Source organism: Prinia subflava, chromosome 23 (assembly GCF_021018805.1).
Source record: "Prinia subflava isolate CZ2003 ecotype Zambia chromosome 23, Cam_Psub_1.2, whole genome shotgun sequence".
In the NCBI taxonomy this organism is placed as follows: domain Eukaryota; kingdom Metazoa; phylum Chordata; class Aves; order Passeriformes; family Cisticolidae; genus Prinia; species Prinia subflava.
Genome location: NC_086269.1, coordinates 4,415,484 through 4,440,645, shown reverse-complemented (window position 1 = coordinate 4,440,645; position 25,162 = coordinate 4,415,484). Strand labels below are relative to the sequence as shown.

The 25,162-nt window shown below is 44.9% G+C and overlaps 2 protein-coding genes across 4 annotated transcripts; one reads left to right on the top strand and one right to left on the bottom strand.

Annotated features, from left to right (window-relative positions):
* On the bottom strand, positions 1 to 7,205 carry LOC134561364 (bile acid receptor-like). The gene is made up of 10 exons (XM_063418288.1): positions 7,086 to 7,205; positions 5,621 to 5,971; positions 4,283 to 4,423; positions 3,576 to 3,715; positions 3,380 to 3,484; positions 3,190 to 3,289; positions 1,957 to 2,085; positions 1,573 to 1,692; positions 396 to 509; positions 1 to 244 (listed from the first exon to the last, which is right to left on the bottom strand). Exons 1-10 carry the CDS (start codon positions 7,174 to 7,176, stop codon positions 15 to 17), a joined length of 1,521 nt encoding a protein of 506 aa, XP_063274358.1. The 5' UTR covers positions 7,177 to 7,205; the 3' UTR covers positions 1 to 14.
* A 12,749-nt stretch (positions 7,206 to 19,954) lies between these two features.
* Positions 19,955 to 24,688, top strand: SIKE1 (suppressor of IKBKE 1). Of its 3 annotated transcripts, none has more exons than XM_063418292.1 (5): positions 19,956 to 20,278; positions 20,374 to 20,479; positions 20,797 to 20,939; positions 22,826 to 22,939; positions 23,339 to 24,688. In XM_063418292.1, the coding sequence occupies exons 1-5, from the start codon at positions 20,120 to 20,122 to the stop codon at positions 23,348 to 23,350; spliced, it is 534 nt and encodes a 177-aa protein (XP_063274362.1). In that variant the 5' UTR covers positions 19,956 to 20,119; the 3' UTR covers positions 23,351 to 24,688. The 3 variants fall into 3 exon arrangements, with proteins under 3 accessions (XP_063274363.1, XP_063274362.1, XP_063274361.1); XM_063418291.1 differs by having other exon boundaries at positions 19,957 to 20,278; positions 23,359 to 24,688; XM_063418293.1 differs by lacking the exons at positions 22,826 to 22,939; positions 23,339 to 24,688 and adding an exon at positions 21,605 to 21,742 and having other exon boundaries at positions 19,955 to 20,278.
* Positions 24,689 to 25,162: the final 474 nt, after the last annotated feature.

Below are 25,162 nucleotides of genomic sequence, written 5' to 3'. Positions count from 1 at the left end.
GGCGCTGGCGCCCCCTAGTGCAGGTCCCAGAGGTCGCGCAGGGGCGCGGCCAGGCGCGGGTCCCGCGCGCGCAGCGCCCCCGCGTGGGCGTGGCGGAGCGAGCGCAGCTCCGTGAGGCGGCCCAGCAGCCGCGCGAAGCGCTGCGGGTCCCGCGGGTGCTGCAGCTTCGAGTGCTTGTACAGGATCCCCAGCAGCGGCTCCTGCAGCTCCTCCACGTGGCGCTTGTCCCTCAGCAGCGGGCGGTCTGCGGGAGAGCGGCGGCGGGGAGAGCGCCGTGAGCGGGATGCTCCGGGCGCCGCCGCCCCTCAGGGTCCGGTCGGCGCCGCCGCCCCTGAGGGGACAAATGGGAGCTGCCCCGGGGCAAGTGACAGCTCGTTGTCACCTTCTCAATTTACCTGAAAAGAACACTGTTGTTGCTACGAGCAGAGCGTATTCGGTCTCGGTCACTTGGAGTTCCCCCATGGTTCTGTAGAAGTAGAACAGGGCGGTGATGAACTCCTCAGTTATGCCTTGAAAATGGAAAAAACCAACATTTTTTGGTTAAAAAAACCCACAAACACCACAACAAAAAAGTCCACCCACATTCAGAATAATGAGGATGTTATTTCAGTGCAGAAACAGTTGCAAATCATCTTTGGCTGAAGGGTGCGAGGTGTCCCTCCCCGGATCCACCTGGATCCCTGTGTCCGGCTCTGGCTCCCCAGGACAGGGACATGGAGCTGCTGGAGCAGGACCAGCCCGGGCTGTGGAGGTCATGAGCGGACTGGGACCTCTCTCTTACAAGGAAATGGTGAATGGTGGCACTCCGTGATCTTAGAGGTCTTTTCCAAGCTAAATGATTCCATGATTCTGTGAAAGGCTGAGGGAGCTGGGGCTGTTCAGCCTTGAGAGGAGCCCCAGCTGAGAGGGGCCTTCAGCCCTGTCTGCAGGAATGGGCTCTGAGCAGGGAGCAGCGATGGCACCAGAGGAACAGGCAGGGACTGGCGCTCAGGAAGTTCCACCTGAACGTGAGGAAGAACTTTCCTGTGAGGGAACAGATTGGAGTGGAGTCTCCGTAACTGGAGATATTCCAGACCCATCTGGACACAATCCCATGCCATGTGCTCTGGGATGACCCTGCTGGAGCAGGGAGGTGACACAAGGTGACACACTGTGATCCCTTCCAACATCACCCCTTCTGTCATTCTGTGATTCAGTGAATCTTTTAAGGCTGGGGGCTGTTCCATTGCATGAAATAGTTAACTAACTTTGTGAAAACAATGTTAATTGCTAAAATTATAACAAAAGTTTTATGGCAGTACAGTGGAGCTTTGAATGTGTATATAACTCAAGGGATATAAGTAAGCATGAACACATCTCTTCCTGCCATGAGGATGTAATGCCAGTGTGTAATACCTGAGGAGGTAATGCCAGAGCAGCTCAAGGGAGAGGGAGAGGAGAAGGAAAGGGAGAGGAGAGGAAGAAGAGAACAAAGGAGCTGGAGCCGTGGCCATAAGGACAGTGTAGCTCAGTGTAATAAAAACAGGCAAAAGCAAAAGATTCACAGTATTTAGATTCTGAGACCTCCATTACCTGTGGTAGTTGTAGAAGTTGGCCTCTCTTTATTATGACACATTTCCATGGAATAAATACTGTTTTTATCAAGGTTTTGAACATGGCAACATATCCCGTGATCAGAAAGTCTTACATGACCTGGAACAAGGCAGATGACAGTTCCCAGTCAAGCTTAAAGTGATCTTAAATATCTGTTTGTATCATTGCTGAAAATGTGTGGAATTTTCCCAGACCCATGAAGGCATAAAATCCTTTTTGGCATCTGGCTCCAAGTTCTTTGGTTGTGTTTTTATTGGTCAAGGTCTCTCGTGTTAAATTTGACACAACATATAACCTGTAATTAATACAGCTGATATTATCCACCCACCCCACAATGATGCAAGTCAAGTATTTCAGACCTACTTTCACTGGTTGATGGCTGGCACTCACTCATTCTTTGGTTGTAAATTTGGGCTGATCTCAAGAACATCGCCTCCACTGTGGACCCTTTCAGCAGAGCAATCTGGTCCTCACTGGCTAAACTCTCAAACCCTGCAGAGAAAGGTGCATGTTCAGAATCAGGGAAAGCTGGGGCTGCCTTTAAGCCCCCAACATGATGTGGAAAAATGATTTTTTTTTTTTTCATAAATGCCTTTACTGGAAAGGAGGAGCCATAATTAAATGATGCTTGTGCCAAAGACTTGTGATCTTTCTTGCTGGTTTGCAGGTTAGACAATCAAAAAGTTTTTTTACAAAAAAGGATGTGGCAGTTTTCAGTGTTAAAAGATTCACAAGAAGATACAAGTAAAAATTTTGGGACTAAGCAAGATGTTATCAAAACATTCTTCCTAATATCTTATAAATATCCCATGGCCTAACACCTGATAGATTTGCTGCATTTTTTAGTGACTGTGGATACTCCATCCATTGTCATATTATTTTCTTTATAGAAATTGTATTCATCTTTTGACAAGCTCATTGTCTGCACTTGTAATTCAAGAGCAAAGGAACTTTTGTGATTTTTTTCTTTCTTAAACCTGATCAAAGCAGGATATGTAACACAAGAAGACAGACAGCTCACCCCTTCCTTCAGCTCTGCCCCCCAGAGATGCTAAATTACATCAAATACCTGCTTTAGATATGGAGGTTGACATTTGTTGGTGAGTTTTAAAAAGAAAAGTTATCACCCATCCTGACAGATGTTACTTTGTCAACTTTACACTGAAATGCAGTGAATTTAAGTACTTGTTCCCTTGTTCTTTATGGAAGGAAAAGATGAATAAGAACACCTGGTTAGTCCCTTCTGTGCAGCCTTTTCCTTTGAAGGAACATCTGCTTTTTCCTTTGGTGATTATGATAAATTGTAGACTCAACTGGATTTCAGAGAACATGGTGAGATAGTAATTCCCTCAATTTGGTATTTTGAGGTCCACGTGCTTCCAGAAAATGTCTCTGCTCCATGTCAGAAATGGAGAAAAAATCTAATAATAGCACAGTTTTGAACCGAAAGCTTCTAGGTTGTCTTTGACACGTAAATGGCAAGTTAGAAGTACAAATAATCAGTTTAAAGCCTTTTCCTAAAGCCTGTCTTTTTCTCTGGTTCATGCCATCAGTTTGATTTGGTTCCTCTAATGTTCCACAAAGGCAGAAACTCACCTGGGAGTCTTTTTGTGAAATCCACCAACACCTGGACATGGACAACAGCAGTCTCAGACAGGTGGAGAAAACTCTCCTCAGGACTTGCAGTTTCCTGTAGCTGCACAAAAGAGGGTTTGGACATTGGATGTAGCCAAGAAACCTGACAGCAATGACTGAGCAATGCAGGCTGGGTGTGCTGGATACCTACAAACTTCTTGGCTTCCTCAAGGGGAATTGTGTATTTTTGGTGTGCTGCTACAATGTGGTCAAGAAGCTGATGTTCTCCTGGAGTAAGTTCCATCTTCTCTGGGATCTGCCAAAAAAAAATAAACCAATCAAGTCACAACGACTTGGAGCAAGAATAAGTGATAAAAAGAGATATTTTAAATAGAAAAATATCCCACTTTTCCAGATCTTGTTGTAGATGATACTTGCTTACTATTCAGTCCCTCATCTTCCAGCTTTATGTTGCAAAGGAAACTGCTCTTCTGCTTGAAATTCTTCCTGAGTCGCTTTGACTTGCACTGGACTTCAGTCAGCAAACCTGTGAGGTGTGAAGTGGCCATCAGCGCTTGTATTTTCAGTTAATTACAGCTGAAGTAATCACTTTTATTAGAGATAACTCCACTCTTGCACCACAGAAGCTGTCACCTATAATGAGCTATGTTTCCTAGAGAATATGGCCCTGTGTTAGTTATCAGGTGAGCTGATGTTCAGCAGCCACCAAAGCCCTGAGGGTCTGCAGTCGTCTTTGTCCTTGTGGCTCTGTGACACACGGGCATCAGAATTTTTCACCAAAGCCTATCATGCCATTTTTATTTAATTTTTTCCCCTCAAACCCTGAAGCTCCTCTGATCTGCTCACTGCTGTCCTGACAAGGCTCAGGATATTTAGCTTCTGTTAGTACTTCATTTTTTTCCTTGCACTGTCTTTGAACAACAGTTCCCTTAAGATGAGGGGATACTTCCCAAGCTACAGGTGCCACCATCCCCAAAATTCATTTTCCTACAGCCAAATGAAGCTCAGACCAGCACCATGGGGAAGGGATTGACTTTGGAGAAGGTTTTATCTGCGGTGATTAGTAAAGAGCCCCGCGTGGAGGAGCACTCACATTCAGCCAGCATCCCCACAGCTCTGCACTTCTTGAGGCGGCACTCCTGGCACTTCCTCCTCATGTACATGTCCATCTCGCAGTGCCCCCCGCTCTTGCAGCGGTACACGGCGTTCTTGGTGATGCTGCGTCGGAAGAACCCTGCCAACGAGGACGGGTGGTGGCTGGAGCAATCCCAGGAGCTTTATCTCACAGGGATTCAAAAGTGTCCTCCCGGTTTGAGTGGTTGGGGTTTTCAAATGGAAGCGTTACCTTGATTTTAAATCTGCTTTTTAAAAATGTAGTTATGTCTGCTTCTTTCTGACTGATACTAACTGACATTTTCCATACATGGAATCATAGAATATGCTGATTTGGAAGGGACCCACAAAGACCACCAAGTCCAACCCCTGCCCTGCACAGACACCCCAAAATCCCACCCTGGGCATCCCTGGAGTGGTGTCCAAGCTCTCCTGGAGCTGTGGCAGCCTCGGGGCCATGCCCATTCCCTGGGGAGCCTGGGCAGTGCCTGAACCCTCTGGGGGAAGAAACTTCCTTGATCTCCAACCTAAACTCCCCTGACAGAGCTCCAGCCCTTCCCTCAAGTCCTGTGCCTGGTCACAGGGAGCAGAGATCAGAGCTGCCCCTCACGAGACTGCTCCCATACCAACAAGTTAAAATACCATTAGCAAGTAATTACTACTTGCTTTTATTCGATTTTAATAGTAAGCAAAATTAATAACACTGAAGTAAACCTCTAAGAAATGTTCATGAGAGAACCAGCACCTGCTTACACTGACACTGTTCTAGCGAGTCATCAATGCAAAAATGAGATGCCTAAAGTGCTCGTAATAAATACAGACTGTGAAAATATTTCTTCAAAGAATGTTATAAAGAAGTGAATGTGGAGTAAGCGTGTTAGAGCACCTGCTTACACTGACACTGTTCTAGCGAGTCATCAATGCAAAAATGAGATGCTTAAAGTGCTCGTAATAAATACAGACTGTGAAAATATTTCTTCAAAGAAGAAATAAATATATATAATATATAATAAATAAATAAATATAATATATATAATAAATATATATAATAAATATATATAATAAATATATATAATATATAATATATAATATATAATATATAATATATAATATATTATATATTATATATTATATATTATATATAATATATATAATATATAATATATAATATATAATAAATAAATATAAAGAAGTGAATTTGGAGTAAGTGTGTTAGACAGGGGGTTCATTAGATAAATTAGATAAATTAAAAGCCACAAAGCACAGCCGAATGAGTTTGCCTCAGTGGCAGCTGCAGCGAGGCCCCAGCCCTGCTCACCTTTGCAGCCCTCGCAGGTGAGCGCGTTGTAGTGGTAGCCGGAGGCCTTGTCCCCGCACACCACGCACAGCTCCTCCTGCCCCCTCAGCCTCCCGGGGCTCAGCCGCGGCCTCTTCAGCCCCTGCAGCGCCCCGTCCTCGCCGGCAGCCGCGAAGGGGCCCCTGCTGAGCTCGCAGCTGCTGCCCACGCAGGGCCCGTCGGCGAACGGCGGCTCCAGGCCGAAGGGGCCGTAGGGGCCGGGGGCAGGCGGGGGCTGCAGGGCGGGCACGGGCACCGTGGGGTACTGGCAGTACGGGCCAGCCTGGAAATCCGCATCCTGCAGCTGGTAATTGATGTGCTCTGGCAAAACATCTGTCCGGGGGAAATCGAAAGGGAATGTCTCGATCAGCTGCTCATCAAGCTTAGAAATGTTCTATAATTTAGTAACATAATTATTAGAGGAACACATTTTCAGAGGGGCAATCTAACACATTCTATTTAAATTTAAAACTGTGATGTTCTCAAGTGAAATATGGAATGTACCAAAAATGGCTCAGTAATGGTCTGGGCAATACCATGTAGGATTAGTGCTTGTAGATAATTGAATATCAGGTGCCAACTGATGGCACAGCTCCCTTCACATCTTACACTTACAGGTTGTTTTTATTAGTTGTCCACACTACAGTCAAATATTTTCCATAAGTGAATTTTTTAATGAATGAACTGTTTGTTACTGATACATATCTCAGGCATAATTTTGAAAATGTTGCATAAGGGTCTAAGAAAAATTGTGTAGAAATTATAGAGTACTAAAAATTACTGTGACAGGAGTCTTAAAGTTGAACTTCAGAGGAGTAAAAAGCAGAGACTTGTTTTATTTAGTATTTTCCCACAGATGTGTCTTTACAGTTATGAGATTAGAGTTTAGTGAAATGGAGGCACAGAATTAAAAAGAGAGTTTCTTCCTGTCTTTCTGTCTGTTTAGTTTTAATTTTATCCAGCCTCCCTTAAATACACACAGCTATACCAAAGAAAGCCTGTGCAACATGCATCATGTTTCATCCTTCCTTTGGGATTATTAAAATCTCTACAAAAACAAATTGAAAAGAATTTTTTAAACAGTTTGGAGTTTTTTTTCCTTTTAGTGGGCTTTGGGTCCTGCCTTTATTTTTCCAGAATCAAATTAGTTACTGCAATTATGGTTACATAAGTTATAGAACAGGCATTATCTGTTTATAATGTAATAAAACCTGTGTCTTCTCCTTGCAGGTCGAAGGGAGACAGCACTGGGGATGTTTGTATGGAGTGCTCAGTCAGAATAATCACATTGTGCTCAAAAGTCTGTATGAGCACACAGTGACAGATTTCAATACACTTTCACTATGAGCTTGGTAAGAGCTTTAACGATAAACTAAAATTATGGGGAATTTTAAATAAAAGAGTTCATTTTGCCCTGTTTCCAGAGCACAAATCTTGCTGCACTCACCATAGTACTGGATGGGCTCGGGGAGGCCGTACCCGTCCGGGACGGTGACAAAGGTGTTGGCCATGCTCTGCTCCCAGCTGCACTGCTTCATCCACCCTGCTGCCAGATCAGCCTTCACACAGCAACCTGGGGAGGGGAAAGGAACAGAAACATCCCAGGGAAGGGGTAGACACAGAGCCAGAAAACTCCAGAATATGGCAGAGTTCGCAGATCACAAGAAAATCAGAGGTCTGTGTGAAGTCACATAACACCCCCAACGAGGCTACAAAATGTTTGAGTGTCCTGACATTACAGATTCAGGGTAAAACTTTTTCCTAAATTTGCAATTTATAGATAGAAATGTTTTACTCTGAGTTTTACACAGAACCATGTGGGGGAATTGGATTAATCACAGGTAAATTCTCTAGTTCAGAGGATGTTAAAAGGAGCTTCACAGGATAGAATAAATTTGCTTTGGGTGTGAATTGAAGCATTTGCTCTAAATAGGGGGCTGTCCTGTTTGTGCACAAAGATAAGCTTTCAATGAGTTTATTTCATTCACTTTTTATGCACAGTTGAAGCAAGGAAAATAGCATGGAAAGGCCAGCATGGAATATCTGTTCTTCATCATGGAGATACTCATTTATGCAGTAAAACTCAACTTTGCCTTGCCGAAACACTGCCTGAATTACACTTCCTGTGTTCCTTTAACATTGTAAAGTTTTGAGTGAAGACCAAAATATTGATTTCCTATAGGATGTGCTGCCTCTAAAGAGTTTTCCACTGCCCCTTGGTCGTTGAATGAGCTTGGGGCCCTGGCTGGACTCACTGACATTCCCAATAACAAAGTGCACTAAGAGCTCACAGTGACATGGTGAGAAGAGCTGCTGTGCTTGGAGTTCAAAACTCACCTCATTTTTCAGAAATTCGATTTATAAATTCCAATTGAGAGAGAGGTTCTGAAAACGTGTGCTCTAAAACCTCTTAAAAGAGTTTTAAGGGGAAAAAATAGTCTCTGTGGACAGTGGCACGAGCTGGATTTGAGTTTAAATCCCTACAGCAAACCTCTGGTGTTGCTTAGAACTGAGAGTTAACAAAGCAGCCATTAGAGGAGTAAGCAGGAATGTGTCCCTTGTCCCTTGTCCCTTGTCCCTTGTCCCTCTGCATGAGTGGGACACAGTTAAACCTTTGCTGAGCCTGATGCCTGCTGAACAAGGGCTGTAAGAGACAATCTGCCCATGAACCCCTCACAGACTTTCCTGAGCAGACAGGAGGGATAGAAAAGATGAAAAAGTCATGGGAGGATTTGGAAAATACAGCAAATGCAACTCCTGGAACAGGATTCTCTGCAGAATTTACAGCAAGTTGGGTTTAAAGACCTTTTCTGAAGGAAGGGGTTTGTGCTGCACCTTGCTGCAGCTGAGACAATGAATGGGTGACCCCAGAGAATCTCTACAAAAACAAATTAGAAAGAATTTTCACATTGGAAAGAGAACACACATCCCTTCCCCCAGACTGGACAGAGCTTTGGGGCTGAGCACTTTCGCTTCGTGTTGTCAGCAGAAGGTGAAAGGATGCAGTGAGGCTGGAATGCTGGGGGTTTGTTATCTCTGCTAGTAAATATTTGTTTGAGAGCAAAATAAGTCACTGAATCATGAGGTCTTATCAGTGAGATCAATTTGGCCTGGGCAAAGTCTACATTTTTTCCCAAAAATGTGTGTTTGCTGAAGAAATGTGTTTCTGAATTCCAGTGGTTTCTTTAAATAAAAGTCATAATTGAATAGTAGATTAAAAAAAAATTACACTGATCCAGTCTAATAAAAACAGTATATTGGGAATAGGAAGTACCAAATGTAAGGTGGCCAATTGCTTAAACATTCTAAATCTTGGAAGCAGATTTTCCTTAGGAAAAGTTTCTTCAGCTTAGGCATTGTATGAGAAAGAATTCAGCCGTTCTTATTGATTTTTATGGCTAATAACAGTAACCAGTTGCACCTACAAAATTTCCAGCTTAGACTGAGACTTTGTAAACAGAAATCTTAAAGTAGGATGATGTTAGGACAGTGGGAATAATAAATCCAATGTTTATCTGAGGAATGCTCTACTGTCTTAGAATGAGACATGCATAGACATTAAGAGTTTCATTTTCTGACACTGGAGAATTTAGTGTTGACAAGCTTGTTCTGATCAAACAAAGCATCAGGCTTTTTAAAGCAGAAAAGAAAAAAGAAATAAAAAAGAGAATAAGATATGTAAGGAAGGAACTTCATTTCCTAGGCCAGGCAAGTTTGGATTATTTAGGAGTGACTGTGGGAGTGGTGTTTTCCCCTCTGGTGAGTGAGGCAGCAGCAGGGAGGCTCCTCCACACTGCAGGAATTCCATGGGATTCCATGAGATTCCATGGGATGGAATTCCTGGGATTCTGTGATCCATGTGCTGCTCTCCCAAGGCTCTGTGGCCATCCCAAACCCCCCAGACCTCACAGGACTGAGCTGTGACACTTCCCCAGCCCACACAGAACCTCCTTAACCCCTTCCAGGCACGGGAATTCTGCACGTGCCCAGCACAGTCGGGCTCCTGGCAGAAGGTTCCAGACATGCCCGGGTGTAATGTCCACAGCAGGAACTGGAACAAAGTTGAAATAAGTATGGAGCAACAGGTTTGGGTGTTTGGAGCAGTTGCAGCTGTGCCATTCTCAAAACAAAATATTTTGTGGCCCTTTTTTCTGTGTATTCCCAACATAACCATATGTTTGTGCATGAGTGCTTCAAGAGGAATCAAAAATCTAAATACACTCCCAGAGAGGATGCAGAAAGGTCTTTAGCCTGAAAAGTGGAAATAACTGGGAAAAAAAGATGAATTTGTTAATGACTTATTTTGTAGCATCTCAAGCAGTAACACACATGAGGGGGAGCGTTCAGTCCTCAGTCACACAGACTGAGCTGACAGAAAATGTCACCTGTGTGAGGCACAGGCTGTCCCTGCTTTTCCTTCTTCTGCTGGGCATTTTCACATGAAAAGTGAAGTCATGGTCAGTGAAGTCCTGGCCAGGGGAGGGGAGTGGTGTTTTTGGAAGAGGTGACCTGCACTCAAGGTGGTTTAAGCACGTTTGAAAGCGTTGTGCTTTTACAGTGCTCATCTTCTGAGCTACAAACGTTCAGGATAAACCAGAACGTGTTGATTCAAGGGCTTGGTTATCCATCTCATGCAGAAATTTAGTTCTTAGTCACAACTGAAAGACTTGACAATTTATCAAAAATTGAATCCACTAAAGAAAAATAAACATTGATTGATAAAAGTGATGTAGAACCATAAAGAGAATGTGTACTTTCAGACTAGAATCTGAACTGTACATCTATTTATTTCTATTTATGGTGAAAGATGTGGGGTTTATCATTTTTATTGCTATAAAATCCCATCTCATAAAGCAACTTATCATCAACTTATCAAATTTATTGGGATACAAAACATCCTTCATGGAGCAGGGCCACAGGGAGCCCTTTCAGAGGGTACTGACAGGGCTTTAGCTGCTATCGTAAATATTTTGACAGTTGAGTCATGGGGAAATTTCTTGTTTACGGGGAATTTTAGGAACTCGAGCTGAATGTCTCCTCCATCTATTTAGCACACCTTGGGGCACGTTAGTGGTCACGTAGGGGAACTCAGAGCAGTTTCAGGCTCAGGTTTAATCACTGTACTCTGCTTGCAGCTGGAAGTCAAAGCTTGGGGTTTTTTTTTAATTTGTGAAAATTTAACCAAAAACTGAAAAAAAAGGAAAAAACCCTGAGCATAATCAGTGCCAAGTAGGTGTGATGCCAGCTGATCTACTCAATTTCACTCAAGCAATTCAGTAATCACTGCTTCATTAAAGAATGATTTTGCAGGGGGAATTGTAGGATCACTTGGTTGATCCTGCATGCAGCTGACATGCATTATTACAGGTTTTTCTGTTCCTCCTGGTTTTAACGTGCCAAGAAGTTCCCCAAAGCTGCTCTTTGAAGAAATTCCACTTTTGTTCTTATTAAATGTGTTCCTTCCTGGTCATATAATAACCATAATAGAAACTGGCTTATTTCACCAATGGACTGCATTGCAATTATCTTGAATAATATTTCCTTTGGAATTGTTATTCCATGAATAATTATTTCAAAGGCATAATTTTTACATCTTGTAAAATAAGATGTTAGAGGTTGTTTGAAACTCACAGTTTTCCGGGTACTTTTGGAAAGAGAACCAAATAATTGAATTTAAAAAGTTGTTTTTCTTCACTCTGTGTGTCAAATGAAGTACTATTGGAACAAACCCTTGGCAGTAGAATCCCAGACTGAAACTCACAGTTTTCTGGATACTTTTGGAAAAAGAACCCAATAATTGAATTTAAAACTTGTTTTGCTTCACTCTATGTGTCAAATGAAGCACTATTGGAACAAACCCTTGGCAGTAGAATCCCAGATTTAAAAATCTGAACTGTACATCTATTTATTTCTATTTATGGTGAAAGATGTGGGGTTTACCATTTTTATTGCTATAAAATCCCATGCTTTCTTGGCATGCTTGCTGTTTTCATTTAGTCAAATGTTTAAAAATAAAGAAAGAAAAAAGGAAGTATAGAAGAAAAAAGCCCAGCACCTGGAATATTTTCACACAGCTCACTGATGCCTGGTTTGAGCAGTAATTTATAAGCACAGAGCATGCAGAGAAGGGAGTGCAATACTCACGGAGGCTGCAGGGAGCTCCTCTCAGCGCCGCTCCAGCTCTGCTGCAGCTGGAGGCAGGCAGGCCTTTCCCTATTTATCACTTTGTGTGCACAGCCCGGGCTGCAGACACTCGGCAGAGCCACGGCTCCGAGACACCAACTTCCCACACAGCTCCTCTGGGGTCGGAGCGAGGGCAGCTGCGAGCCCACATAAATCACAGCACAACTGGGTCAGCGGGGACAGAGGCCACGGGGACCCTCGCGTCACCGCTCCCCAGAGCCCTCCCTGCTCTGCTTTCTTGCTAGAATTCAGAATTCTCCCATTTTCATTGCTTCACATTGACATGTCGGGGTGGTGATGGAAAATGCTCGATTCCCAAGCGGGGGAAATATTGCAGTAGTGTTATTTGGAGATTTTGACAGGACACAGGAATTTAGTTTGGAAAGGCTGGATGAGGCCAGGAGCTCAAACACCAAACTCTTCCCTTGTCCTCCGCGTTCTGATCCTGGCGTGTGCTGCTGTGGTGATGCAGCACACACCAGGCTCACACTCAGTTCATTGGCACCTCAGTGAACTTAAGTTCATGTTACCATTAACTCAGCAAAATTTCATTCTTAAAACCCCCAGTATTTCCATTACTAATAACTTCTAATAAATTAACATTGCAATTTGATGTTTTCATTGTTTTCTAGGTAGTTTTGGCCTCTTGGACAGGGAATTTTCTTGTTAGGTATCATGCTGTTCCAGTGCTCCCAGCAGGCTGCAAATCTCCTCTCCAGGAGGAGCTCACCTGCCTCCTGTGTCACACTGGTTCTCATTTACCTCAGGAAAAGCTGCTGCTGTTGGAGACTGCATGGAATTAGATGGGAAAAGGAAAACATAATTTCCTGTTGAGTAACTTAGAGTAAAGTCACTTAAAATACTCTTTTGGGACAGTAGATTTTCATGGATGGACTGCCATCACCCTTCAAAGGAGGGACACATTTATATTCCATGGGCTCCAGAGAAGAGCAGCCCTAAGGCTGCTTGATTCCATGTGCCATTTAGGAATCTGTGGAGTGCAATGGTTGAGTCTTTCAAGAACAAACAGCATGGATTGATAAATGTTATTTGAGCATATTATGGGGTTTATAAGTTTTCAGATGTCCTGCGTTGATCATGTGTGGTGATGGGGGGCTGGAACAGTGATCATGCAGCAGAGATGAAGATAATGATGTTCTAATTATCATCAGCACTTGTTTTTCTGGTAAAAGCAGCCTCATACAGAAACCAGCCAAATTGTCAAAAACCTTCAATAGTAAAACTGAAGGTTTTAGAATTGATAAAACAAATATTTTTTTTCACAGAAGTATCTCTTTCACAATATCCCATTGACTTTTTCATCCAGCCTTTCTCGTGAAAGCTGGAAAAACAAGCAGAGGTCTGTGAAATAGTGGTCAGCATTTAAATGCTACTGACTTTTATTTTTAGCATTTTTTTCTGATAGAAGGAAACTTACTGATAAGCTGTTCAAATTAGCTGTAGGATGTGGGTATTTAGAGCCTGTTGACTCCAGGGGACTTAAGCCTGAAGCCCAGGTTTTTAAAAAGCTTAAGATCCCCATTCTATTCAGTTTATAAAGCCTCCTGGATTCAGGGTAAATTCAGTTTCTAAAATCAGTATATAAATAAGTTTATAAAATAACTATATAAAACTTAGTTGTAATAGAAATGAATTGCAGTAATTAAGTATTAGCCCAAGGTTAATTAACTCCCACGCTGTAGTAATGAAACAATTTTGCATAATCATTAAGTGATTCAGACCAGGTGACTGGCTAAATACATATATTTATGTAAATACAGATATTTACATTATTTTAAAAAACCACTGTTCCTATTCAAAGCTTAGCATGAGAAAAATGGGAGACTTGAGGGCACACTTGAGTCACGTAAAATACCGCTGCAAAGAAGAGGAAAATAAACTCTTTTCCATGCTTGTAAATAATCAAAAACCAGAAAGGTTATTCAGGAGTAAGGGAGATTTAAATTACAAACTAGAGAAAGCAATTACTGTGGTAAAAATAGCACTGGAGTGAGTTCCTTGTACAATCTTCTCCACTGGCTGTTTTGAAGACCAGTTTGGGCAACCAGATTGAATTCAAGACTTGTTTTCTCTGAGTTGTTTTGATTTGTAAAGAGGACTTTTGGTAAAGGACTTTTAATCTCTCTTCCAGCTCTGTTTTCTGATATTTTTCTATGCATACATCAATTCTGTAAAACACTGCTGAAGTCTCTGGTCGGTAACATGGCCAGAGCCACTTCAGTGGCAAAGGAAATAATGCCAGAGTCCAAGCTTGCTTTCCTAGCGGTAAGTAAACAAATGTCACTCATGGATACAGCCTGAAAATAGGAGCTGAGCGAGTTCATGCCACGAGCCAGCATCCAGAAGTGGCACTGAAGTGGGGAAGAAGGGCCACACGTGTTTTCCACAGGAAAGCAGCAGATCTGGTGGCAGCAGCCTGTGCTGGGCACTGCTGAGCACTGGTGCAGCCTCACTGCCACCACTGCAACCGGAGCTCTGGGCAGCCACATCCCCTGGAGCTTGGGCAGCTGGCTCCGAGGTCTGAGGGGGCTGAAGGAAGAGCTCCCCTGGATCCAGAATCTGTTTTCAAGGTCAGCACCATTCTTTGTTCATCTGGACTGGAGATTCCAGATGTCTGTGACTCATTTGGTATCCGAATAGTTAAAGGAAATCGCATCCACTCCAGCTGGATCTTCTCTGCATAAATGACCCGTTTGGCTTGATCTGGTATTGGATTGTTTACGTAACTTTGGTAATTAACCACTATCAGCCTCATTAATGAAACATAAACCACCTCTTCTGCTCATTTATAAAGCATTTGTCAAACAAAACTCAAACAAAGGGCAGAATCTCAGCAAAGTAACAGCCCTCCAAGAGCTACTGAGCCCTGACTGCAAGGCACAGCAGTCACTTGGTTGTTGTTTTTCAGTAGAACCCAAGCAGAAGTGATGGCATTGTCTATTGCTCTTGGCTAACTTCTCCCCAAGCCATCTGAGATCTGTCACACGAGGGCAAGGATGCCTGGACAACTATTTTGGCCATTTGAGTACAAAATACCGATGTTCCAGCTCATTACTGTAAATCATTAAATGATGAAAGCAAGAGTCAAATACTAAACGACTAAAGCCCTCAGAAAACTAATTGCTAATTACAGTAATTGTTGTTCTATGTGAGTTAAAGGTTATATTAAAATAATGATTATTTTATTACAGGATTTAATCTCTCCTGTTGGTAAACTGTTCTGAGCAATATTAAAGAAAGCTGAGTATTAACAATACAGACCACATATCAAAATGATCTAATCTATCTTTACCTATTTTTGTGGCAAAAAAATAAAATGGTTCAGAGGCATAAAATACACTGGCAGACACATCCATGCCAAAAGTTTGGTGATCCAAGACCTTGGATTTCCTTCCCAATCTGTTGAGGAACTCATGAAAAAAATGCCAATTTTCTATTCCCCCTCTCTTCTATTTTTTTATAGATCTTCCAAAGGTTCAGGAATGGTGAGACTGTTGGGATTCTTCCTCATGGGTGTGGATTTGTGGGTAAGAAGCAGCACAAAGCTTTGTGAGTACTGATTTTGCCTTTTGGTGTTACCTTGCACAGTGAACAGCTCCCACTCAGCCCTGCAGAGAGGTGTTCAGCAGTGTGAGATCATAGAAATACTCTTTGTTTTGCATCAAATTCACCAGACAAATCCTCACCATCAAACTGGATGAGAAATAACTCAGAAGATGGAAGTTCTTGTTAAGTTCTTAAATGCTTTCCTGGGATTAAATGATGAAATATCAGAGAGGAAGAACAATTTTGATCTTTTTAAGACTGATTTTTTCTTACTCATGAAGTTGTTGGATAATTTCACCTTGCATTTGCTTACAGGCTTGTAAGGCCAATGTTGAAGAAATAAACATTATGTCAAATTTCATTTGAAGAGCCAGACTGCTTTAAACTCACCTGAAAATCTCAGGAGGGCCCACAAATTTTTACTGTTTTTCCCATTTATTCTCTTAAACTTAATCTGCAGTGCCTGAATGCAGAGTAGGTACAATCAGCCCATCCATTCAACTTTCACAAAGTTCCTGGGTACCCCAACACCTCCCCCTTTCAGTACCCTCGGCCAAATCTGTTTCCCCTTGGCTGGAAGACCAAGATTTGTTAATAAAATGCTCCAGGAAGGCACAAAGTGGAAGAAAGCAAAGCTATCAATTAAGTTTGATTACAATCTCAAGAGTTGCTGGCTCATAGGGAATACTCTTAGCTACAGGCACTGCAGAGACTGTGCTTTGTAGGTACAGCAAAGGGAAGCCAAGATCTGATTTCCATAAAGCAGATCTTGACACTCTGTATTAAGCATCACAAAATAATTATTGTGGAATCCCTTGCTCAGCATTTTATCAGCAGTGGTCTTGCTGCTGAGAGACTGAACTAGCTGGATGTATTCATTTATCAATGATAATGTTTTCCCTTTTTTCCAGCCTGGATTCCATCTTGAGGACATTTGTTTTAACAGCAGAAAGAATATTAGACTCATAAATGTGAGTGCTGCCGTGCAGTGGGTGACTCCTCAAGATTTATCAAAGCCAGATAATTGGGATGAACAATAAGACTGAGGTTCTTGGTGATAACTTTTGTCACAGGACAACTCTGCATTATGCCACGTTAATCTACCTTCAAGTATGGGCTGGGAAGTGCAAGAGGAGGATTCCTGTGGGCTCTGAGCTACACTTTTGTTCAGGGCCATACCCGTGAAACTGGGACAGTGGCTGAGAGCTGTCTGAACACTACCAGTTAATTTTAAAAGCAAGCAGTCAGAAAGTGTTGGGGTGTGTGGTGTGAGAGGGGGCTGGTTTGCTTTGTAAACAGCTGTGGCTGCTGAAATAGGTGGGTTTCGAAGGAAGGACTTGTAATGGAAATGAGAATTGTTGCATTCCATTTTTAAAAAGCTTGTGCCCTGCTGCATCACCATGGGAGACTTGTGCTTTCCGACACTTAGCCACAACGTTTCTACCTGTGCTGACCACACTCGCAATTAATATAAATTTACTGGAAATCCAATAAGTATCCTAGAAATTTCCCCTTTATTCTTTTCTCTTCTTCCAGTATCCAGATGTCACTCCATCTGTCACAGAGGTTGCCATTTGATACCGGTCTGTTCATGGAATCCCAGGTTTGGGTGAGGGGACCTTAAATCCCATCCTGTTCCACCCCTGCCATGGGCAGGGACAGCTTCCACTCTCCCAGGGTGCTCCCAGCCCCATTCAGCCTGGCCTTGGGCACTGCCAGGGATCCAGGGGCACCCACAGCTGCTCTGGGCACCTGTGCCAGGGCCTGCCCACCCTCACAGGGAACAATTCCTTCCACAAATATATAACTTGAATTTCCTCTCTTTCAGCTTGAACCCATTTCCCCTTGTCGTGTCCCTCCAGTTCCTGATGAGGGGTCCCTCTCCAGCGTCCCTGGAGCCCCTCCAGACTCTGGAAAGGGCTGGGAGGTCTCCACACAACTTTGTCCTCTCCAGGCTGAACAGTCCCTGCTCTCTCAGCCTGCATCCACAGGGGAGGTGCTCCTGTCCCCAGAGCAATTCTGTTCACTTTTGGTCCATCTAGATTTCTTCTCTTTGTGATTTTCCTACTGTTAGCAAGAGCCTCCTCAGCTGTACTCAGAACTGTTATGTATTTATCCCACCACAGAAATACTAATTCTGATTTTCCAAAGATGGCCTGGAAGCAGTTTGGGCTCTGCAGCAGCCTTGTTGTTCTGAGTGTCCCAGTACTCTGCTATCCAGCCTTCACTCCTCCTGCCCCGTGCTCTGTTTGACAAAATACAGCCATGTGGTTAAGAGTTATTAAAAGCATTAAAACATTAACCTCCCGTAACCCCATTTTTCACTTTGTACACACACATAAGTGTTTAATCAAATCGAAGCTAAACACTAAAAAGTTTGAGAGGCCAAATTTATACATTCTATTTAGTTTACACAGAATTGATGTGATAAGCCAAAGGAATTACAAGGCACCCCTACTCAGAAATGCTCATCTGTTGATTTGTTTAAGCTCTGTTGCTACACACTCGAAGTTTTGGTGAGAAGCATTCCCAGCATTTAAACCAAGGAGTTTTGTCCTGCTGGGATCTGCTTGGTGTCCTGGCGCCACAGGAGCTCACTCTGCTGTCCCTGGGAGCTGAACAAATGATTCTGTGTCCAGATCTGCTGCAGAGGGGCTGAGCCCCAGCCCCGAGTGGGAGCACGGGCTCAGTGCAGTGTGGCAGTGCTGTCATAGACTCATTTCCCTCATCCCGGGATTTTATTCCTAGAAGAGGAAATGAACTGATCCTGAAATGACAGTCTGGTGCAGCAGTGCTGGCCTCACCTACCCCTGCTTGTCCCTGTTGGCAGGGAAGGCCAGGAGGCACCTGGGAGGAGTGAGTGTTAAATCAGAATTATAAACACGAGGGCAGCACAGGCCAGCAGTTCAGACACATCCCGGTGCAGGTCCTGGAGGTGAAATGATCCTTCACCCTGCCCAGACCGTGGGTTCCTTCAGTTGATTTCCTGTGGATGTGAACGGGAACTCCCAGTGCCACATCTCTAAATGGCTCATTGAGTGCCTGAATGAAGTGGAACCTCAGGAACTGCAAGTTTGGTTTGACAGAAATCCTAGTGCTGGGTAAAGTGAAAAAGGGAAAGATGTCTCTGGCACACAGAGCTCGTTCCGTGGAGCTGTGTCAGGCCTGAAATGGGAATTTCTGTGGAAATGGGTGCTCTGGGAGAGGCTTTGGAGACAGGCACAGAGCTGGGAATAGGAGCAGAGGGAGGCAGCAGCGGGTGCTGAGCTGCACACGAGGGGTCGTGTGAGGATGGGAGAGTGGGTCAGGGGAAACCAGCACTGCCTATGGCCTGGGGATGATGTGTCCATTTTGGGACAGGACAATCTTTACCCAACTTATTCCATAACCAGGATGGGCCACACAGCAATATTTGTCAGTTTTCCAAGTGTTCATGACTTGCCAATTAGGAAAAAGGAATTCTGATAAACTGTCTTAACTTTCAAGTATTCTCTAATAAGATGAAAAATAGGGAAAGACCAGAAGGTGAAATATGCCATATGCATGGTCTGGACTTCTATTTCCAAACTAGTGGAAGGATTACATTTCCCAAATTTGCAGAATAGCTCTCATACTTTACTAATTAATCTGATTCTGATGAAATATTCCAACTGCAGCTGCTTATCCTGTTCTCTTTTGCATTGTGTGCATGTTTTGAGATTGTTGCTTTTATAACATTATCTCGTTCAGCACTTCTGCACCAGGCTTGATTGTCTCTGAGATCATAAAGAACCTTCATCTAATAAAGCATCCTGGAGTTTTCTCATGTGTCTGTGTGAACAGGGATTTAAACTTGAAAGATGATTCAAATCAAAGGCAGTCCTGCTAAAATATTAGTGTTGAAAACATTGTTAATGAAGTTGGTGCTGTTGAACAAAGCTTTGTGGCACAAAGCCTCAAGGACAGCCCGGATCACCAACAGAAGCTCCAGTTCGCAAATAAGAATCAAAGCAGCGAGTCAGCATTGCATAGCTTGTTATTTTGAGTGGCGGATGTTTACTGTCGGAAGGGACAAACAGCAGGATCAGATAAGACGGGAGCCCCGCAGATCCAGCCGGGATTGATCGCGCTGGGAGGGAGCAGCCGCACAGATAAGCGGGGCCCGGGGTCAGGGCCGCCGGGCCTCCGCAAACAGCCCGTGCCGAGCAGCGCCCGCTCGGAGCCGGCCTTGTCCGGGGCACGGGGGGCTCGGACACGCTGGACCGCGGCGTGGGCGGCTGTGGAGGGGGCACATCCACCTGGGGCAGGCGGCTTTGGGACGCCGTGTGCCGGGGGATGGCGGTGCCCCCTCACCCCAAAACACCCCCAGGACACCCCAAACCAGCGAAAGGCGCAGCGCTCCGGGCCGCCAGCGCTCCGAGCTCCCCCGGGACAGCCGGGCGCACCCCTGGCCCCGCCCCCGGCTGTTGGCCCCGCCCCCAGACCGGCCCACCTGTCCGTTGGCCCCGCCCCCCGTCCCGGCCGTGGCGCTCTGGCGCCGCCAGGCGGATCCTTGGCGCACCGGCGGGGTCGCGCCGGCCCGCGCCTGCGCACTGGCGGCGCTGTGGCCGCGGGCGGAAGCGGCGTCCCGGCCCCGCGGGTTCGCGTCCGCCCGCGCCCGGCGGCGGGGCCGGAGCGGGGCCGAGAGGGCAGAGCGGCGGCGGCGCCGCGAGGGACATGGGCCCGCCGCGGCGGTGAGCAGCGCCGCCCGCCATGAGCTGCACCATCGATAAGATCCTGACGGACGCGCGGACGCTGCTGGAGCGGCTGAAGGAGCACGACACGGCGGCCGAGTCCCTCATCGACCAGTCGGCCGTGCTGCACCGGCGCGTGGCCGCCATGCGGGAGGCGGGCGCGGGCTGCGCCGACCAGGTGAGGCGGGCGGGGCGACCCCCGCGGCCCGGCACCGACCCCCGGGTCTCGCTAGCCCCGAGGCGGCCGCACCGACCCCCGTGTCTCCTCGGCAGGGCCCGGGCCCCGCGGCGGAGCCACCCGACCCGTCCCGGCTGCGGCCGCACGTGGTGCTGGCGCAGGAGAACACGCAGATCCGCGACCTGCAGCAGGAGAACCGCGGTGAGAGCGGCCGGGGGCGGTGCCGGGGGCCGGGGGCGGATCCCGGCGGGTGATGTGCGGCGGGGCCCGGGGGCTGTTAGGCGGTGTGCCCAGCCCGGGGCGTGTGGGGCTGTCCCGGCGGGAGGGTCTTGTCGAGGAGAGCAGAGGTGCGGCTGTGCCGCCTGTGGCGGAATCGCTGGATGCCCCGGTGGGTCCCGGGTCAGGGATTCTCCTCGGCCAGGGGATCCGAGCAGTCCCGCCTCAGCTGGTACCCAGCGAGCGCCTCGGGGCTCCTGCTGCCGCTGCCGGTCGTGGCCATGACGCGCTGTGCCCTGCAGAGCTGTGGGTCTCGCTGGAGGAGCACCAGGACGCGCTGGAACTCATCATGAGCAAGTACAGGAAGCAGATGTTACAGCTGCTGGAAGGGAGAAAACGTGAAGAGGCAGAACCAGTCTTGAAGGTCCATCAGGCTAATTCTGGGGTAAGGTGGAATGGGGACAGGAGAGTGCTCAGCACCCCTGTCTCCTGCTTGCTGTCATACAATCTTTGTTTCCATTCCTGCAATGTCTGTGCTCCAAAATACACTTTCTCCAAATCCTGGCTCTGTGCTGGTGTTTTCCCCTCTGTTCGTTTCAGAGCACACAGGTTGTAACAGCTGTCCCAGAGGACACTGAAAGGCACAACCCCTTCAGAGCCAGGGTGAAGGCTTTTTCTTTCAACCAGCTGGTGACTTCTCTGGGCTAAGCTTAATGTACCTGATCCTCTGTAGTAAAATCAAAGATGTCCAAGTGTTATCATTCCTGTTCAGTAGCTATAACAAAGGGGGGGGAAAGCCTCTTAAACTCTGTGACCTGTATGTGTTTAGTTTTTAAGAGATTTCACTCCCTAGTGTTTTTAAATCCAGCTGCTCTGTGCAGTGGCTTTAAAGTGTTCCTTTGTACACATTGGGCTCAATGACTTCAGAGCTCTGAGATGTGGCTGCTGCTAATTGCTGCCTGTTTCATATTTTGGTATCTATTAACAATAGAATAATGTTAAATTTCCATTTAAAGCCTAGAAATTGTGTTAGGCATTTTTTAAAATGCATTTTTGTCTGATTGGGGAACAGCAGGTTGATTCAACCCAGTGACATCTCATATCTTGTAGTTTTTCATTAGAACTGGAGCCAGCCTAACTCTTCCCATGTGTTTCTTTGCACTGATGTGTGGCAACTCACTGGTTCTCTTTTCTGAGTTGCTTAACTCCTCTGAAGGTAGGTGGTGTAGCTAAGTTTGGTTTCCAGTGCCTCCCTGAGAGCACAAATTGCTGTTTATCAAGGTTTTACATTTGAACAAAACTTGACAATGCAAAGCTGAAAAGGCTCTGAAGGAACCCTTTGAGGGATATCCCTTGACTGTCTCAATGTCTAGGAAAAGTCTTCTATACTTCAGATTAAGTCCTTGAGTTTTTTCCTCCCCACCATTTGGAGAACAGTAACAAACTTCTAATGTCTTTAAAAGAACTATATTTAAAAGAACATATAGACTTCCTGTTTAGAAAAATAATAGTTTAGAAAAATAATAATCTTTCTTCCCAGAAGTCATTTGTGTTCTCCAGCTCTCTTCTGGATGCTCTAATTTGTTTACATACTTTCTGAATAATGGAATTCCAACTGAATTCTGGCTCTGATACATTTATCTTCCAGAGGCAATGGAATGACTGTGGGCACTTGCAGGGACTCCACCCTGTTCATTATGTGCTGTGTTGCTCTTCCAGCAGGAGCTGTTGCTCCACGTTGGAATTTATCAGTGTTAGTTCCATGTGCTTTTCTGAGCTTCAGCAAAATGCATCTTCCAGAGGATTATTGCTGTATCTAGACAGATTCTGTAAAATCTGCCTCAGGAAGCTCTGCTCTTACTTGCTTTAGTTTTATTGCTTGATGTCCTTCTGAGATAAGGGTGTTTACACTTGAAATCTTCTTTGCTTTTATTTTTAGTGTCTCTATAATTCAGTCAGGCTTTTCTAATAAAGCAATATAATATCTGCTGCCTACTTATCATGTTCACATGAAACTGAATCTGCTGTCTCAGACCTTGGCACACTTGAAATTATTTCCCTTTAAGTCAGGGTGCCTTATCTTGCTGGCTGCTGTTTCTCTGTTCACTGCTTTCACTGATAAAGGACTGCTGATAAAGGACAATAAGGTACAAGTTCTTATCCTTAAGTATACAAGGTAGAAAGGCTTGCAAGTGCTTGGGAGGAAAGAATTAAAATTCAACACACAAAAAAATTTCCAAAATCGGGAAAATCGAAGTGATGTAGAAGGGATAAATTATGACTGTTGCTTTTGCCTGAACTTAGTGATTGTGTTAATTTTATGTCTTTCAGGAAATTGAAAGTCAAATAGACAGAATATGTGAGATGGGAGCAGTGATGAGAAAAGCTGTTCAAGTGGATGATGAGCAGTTCTTTAAAGTTCAGGAGAAACTGGCTCAGTTGGAGGTAAGAACAGAGCCAGTTGCTGAAGATAAATCGAGCTTTGGGGGTCTCTAGACTTTCTCTGGATTTTCTTTGCTTATGTCAAGGACTTACAGCACTAAAAATTTGGGGATGGGGTCAGGAAATGCAGAACATGATTGTTTATTTTCAAGCTCCTAATGTTCATATTATTTTTATACATCTATGTATATATAAATAAACAAAGCCAGAAGAAGAGAAGCTTTAAATTCTGAGGTTCCAGTGTGCCAGCACTGTATTAATGCTTGCATTACAAACTGTAATGTACAAACTTTATGTATCTGGGAAGAAACTGGACTGTTTAAAGATTAACATCTTTTAACTACGAATTAGCACCTTTCTGTGATAGTCCTTTAGTTGTGAATTAGCTCATTTCTATTTCAGCAAAAATGTTGATTTTGCAGCTTGAGAACAAAGAGCTGCGTGAGCTGCTGTCCATCAGCAAAGAGTCCTTCGAGGTGGGGAGAGAAGATCTGCCAGACTGTGAGGACTAGGCCACAAAAACCTCATCTCCAAGCCTTCAGAGACTGTAATGAAACTACCTGACAAGGATTTGTTGTTTCAGGTGTTTCCTTGTATATTTGTTTTATCTTTAAAGTGCGTGGGCTGTTTTCTCTGCATTTTTCTGAAGTGTTGGTGGCAAAAACTTGCGCCCTTCCCTGTGTTAGTACCTGCAGCACTCGGATGCTTAACACCGAAGTATTTGATGTGTTCTCCCTTGTGATGGTTCATTTCCTCTCCCTTTGTTATTTTTTATGAGCTTTAGTTAATAATTCCAGCTGTGCAGATGGCTCTGAAATCCACCTTGTGTGTAGCTAGAGAACACGATGCAGGTTGTGATTATTGTGCTTGACAGAAGGAGCAGGAGATGATTGAGAGCCCACAGTGTGAGAGGCAGGGATTGCTCTGGGCTCTGCAGGGTGAGTGACCCTCAGTGTCTGCCTGGCCTGACTTTGTCACTTGGCCACTGCTGAGGGCAGCTGAGAGAGCAGCAGAGCACTGGAAGGAGTCACTCCTATGCAGAGCAAACTTTACCTTGTTTCAGGGGTGAAGATTGAAGTCAGCGACCCTTCCTGCCACACACATTTTTGAAGGGTTAATCTTTTTGGATGGATAGACCTGTCCCAGCCTTCCCAGTGCTCCCAGTTCTGAGCCAGCCCTGCTCTGTTGGTGTGCTCAGAGGCTGCCAGAGCACGGCACCTGCACATCAAAGCTCTTTGGCCTCCCACGAGTTTGGGGTTGGGCAGAGGGAGTTCAGGTCTGCCTCAAAACCAAACCAAAGCACCCCATACACAGAATTTTAATGTCACATCACAGGTGAGCCTGGTGACACGTGTTTCATAGTTCCTGCAGCTCCTGTATTGAGTGGAATTAGAGGTGCAGCGTTGTAGAAGTTTCTCAGTAGGGTGGTATTTTTAATGACACTTTTATATAAAAGATTTCTGTCCTTCGTGTGATCGAAGAATAATCTTCCAAGAACGATAAACATCTCGTTTCCACTCTGAGCTTAAATTTTTAATGCCACTTTTTCCCAAGTGAGACTTTTGATAGATGCAGAAGGTGACTCCTTCCTGTGTTTACTGAGACACTGAAGACATTGGAACATTTGGAATACCCAGCAAGACCGGTAGATACAAGGGATTTCTGTACAGGAGTGCTCTGGTATACAATCCTTTCCTATTAGGAATTGTTCAGGAGGGAATAAAAAAACCCAATGGGAAATACTTTCTCAAATGTTTTCTGAGTCCTGGGGGAATTTAATGTATTCTACATATTCCCAAGCCTTTTGCACCTGAGTGAAATACTACAATGACCAAAATGTTGAATTTTCTCTTTTTTAAATGAACATCATCCAGAGTGCCTGTGATGCATTTTTATCTTCACTCTCTCAATGCAGAGAGTTCATTGCACCTCCCATTGGGTGCTTGCTGTGCAGCCAAAAAAAAAAAAAAGCAGACACTAAATAGCAGTTGCTTTGATTGAGTTTATTGTTAATTAGTAGCAGGAGAAAATTGGCAGGGATGTTCAAATAGGTTCACAGAATATCCCGAGTTGGAAGTGACCCACAAGGATGGAGTCCAGCCCCTGACCTGCACAGACAGCCCAAAATCCCACCCTGGCATCCCTGGAGCGGTGTCCAAGCTCTCCTGGAGCTCCGGCAGCCTCGGGGCCGTGCCCATTCCCTGGGGAGCCTGGGCAGTGCCAGCA

Bases quoted from the DNA above. Each gene is read 5' to 3' on its own strand.
- SIKE1 (XM_063418291.1), top strand. From the start codon at position 20,120: ATGAGCTGCACCATCGATAAGATCCTGACGGACGCGCGGACGCTGCTG. The intron at 20,279-20,373 runs GTGAGGCGGGCG...TCTCCTCGGCAG, and splicing joins GCGCGGGCTGCGCCGACCAG to GGCCCGGGCCCCGCGGCGGA. The intron at 20,940-22,825 runs GTAAGGTGGAAT...TATGTCTTTCAG, and splicing joins TCCATCAGGCTAATTCTGGG to GAAATTGAAAGTCAAATAGA.
- LOC134561364 (XM_063418288.1), bottom strand. From the start codon at position 7,176: ATGAAGCAGTGCAGCTGGGAGCAGAGCATGGCCAACACCTTTGTCACC. The intron at 5,972-7,085 runs GTGAGTGCAGCA...TCCCCCGGACAG, and splicing joins CGAGCCCATCCAGTACTATG to ATGTTTTGCCAGAGCACATC. The intron at 3,290-3,379 runs GTAGGTATCCAG...TCTTTTGTGCAG, and splicing joins TTGAGGAAGCCAAGAAGTTT to CTACAGGAAACTGCAAGTCC.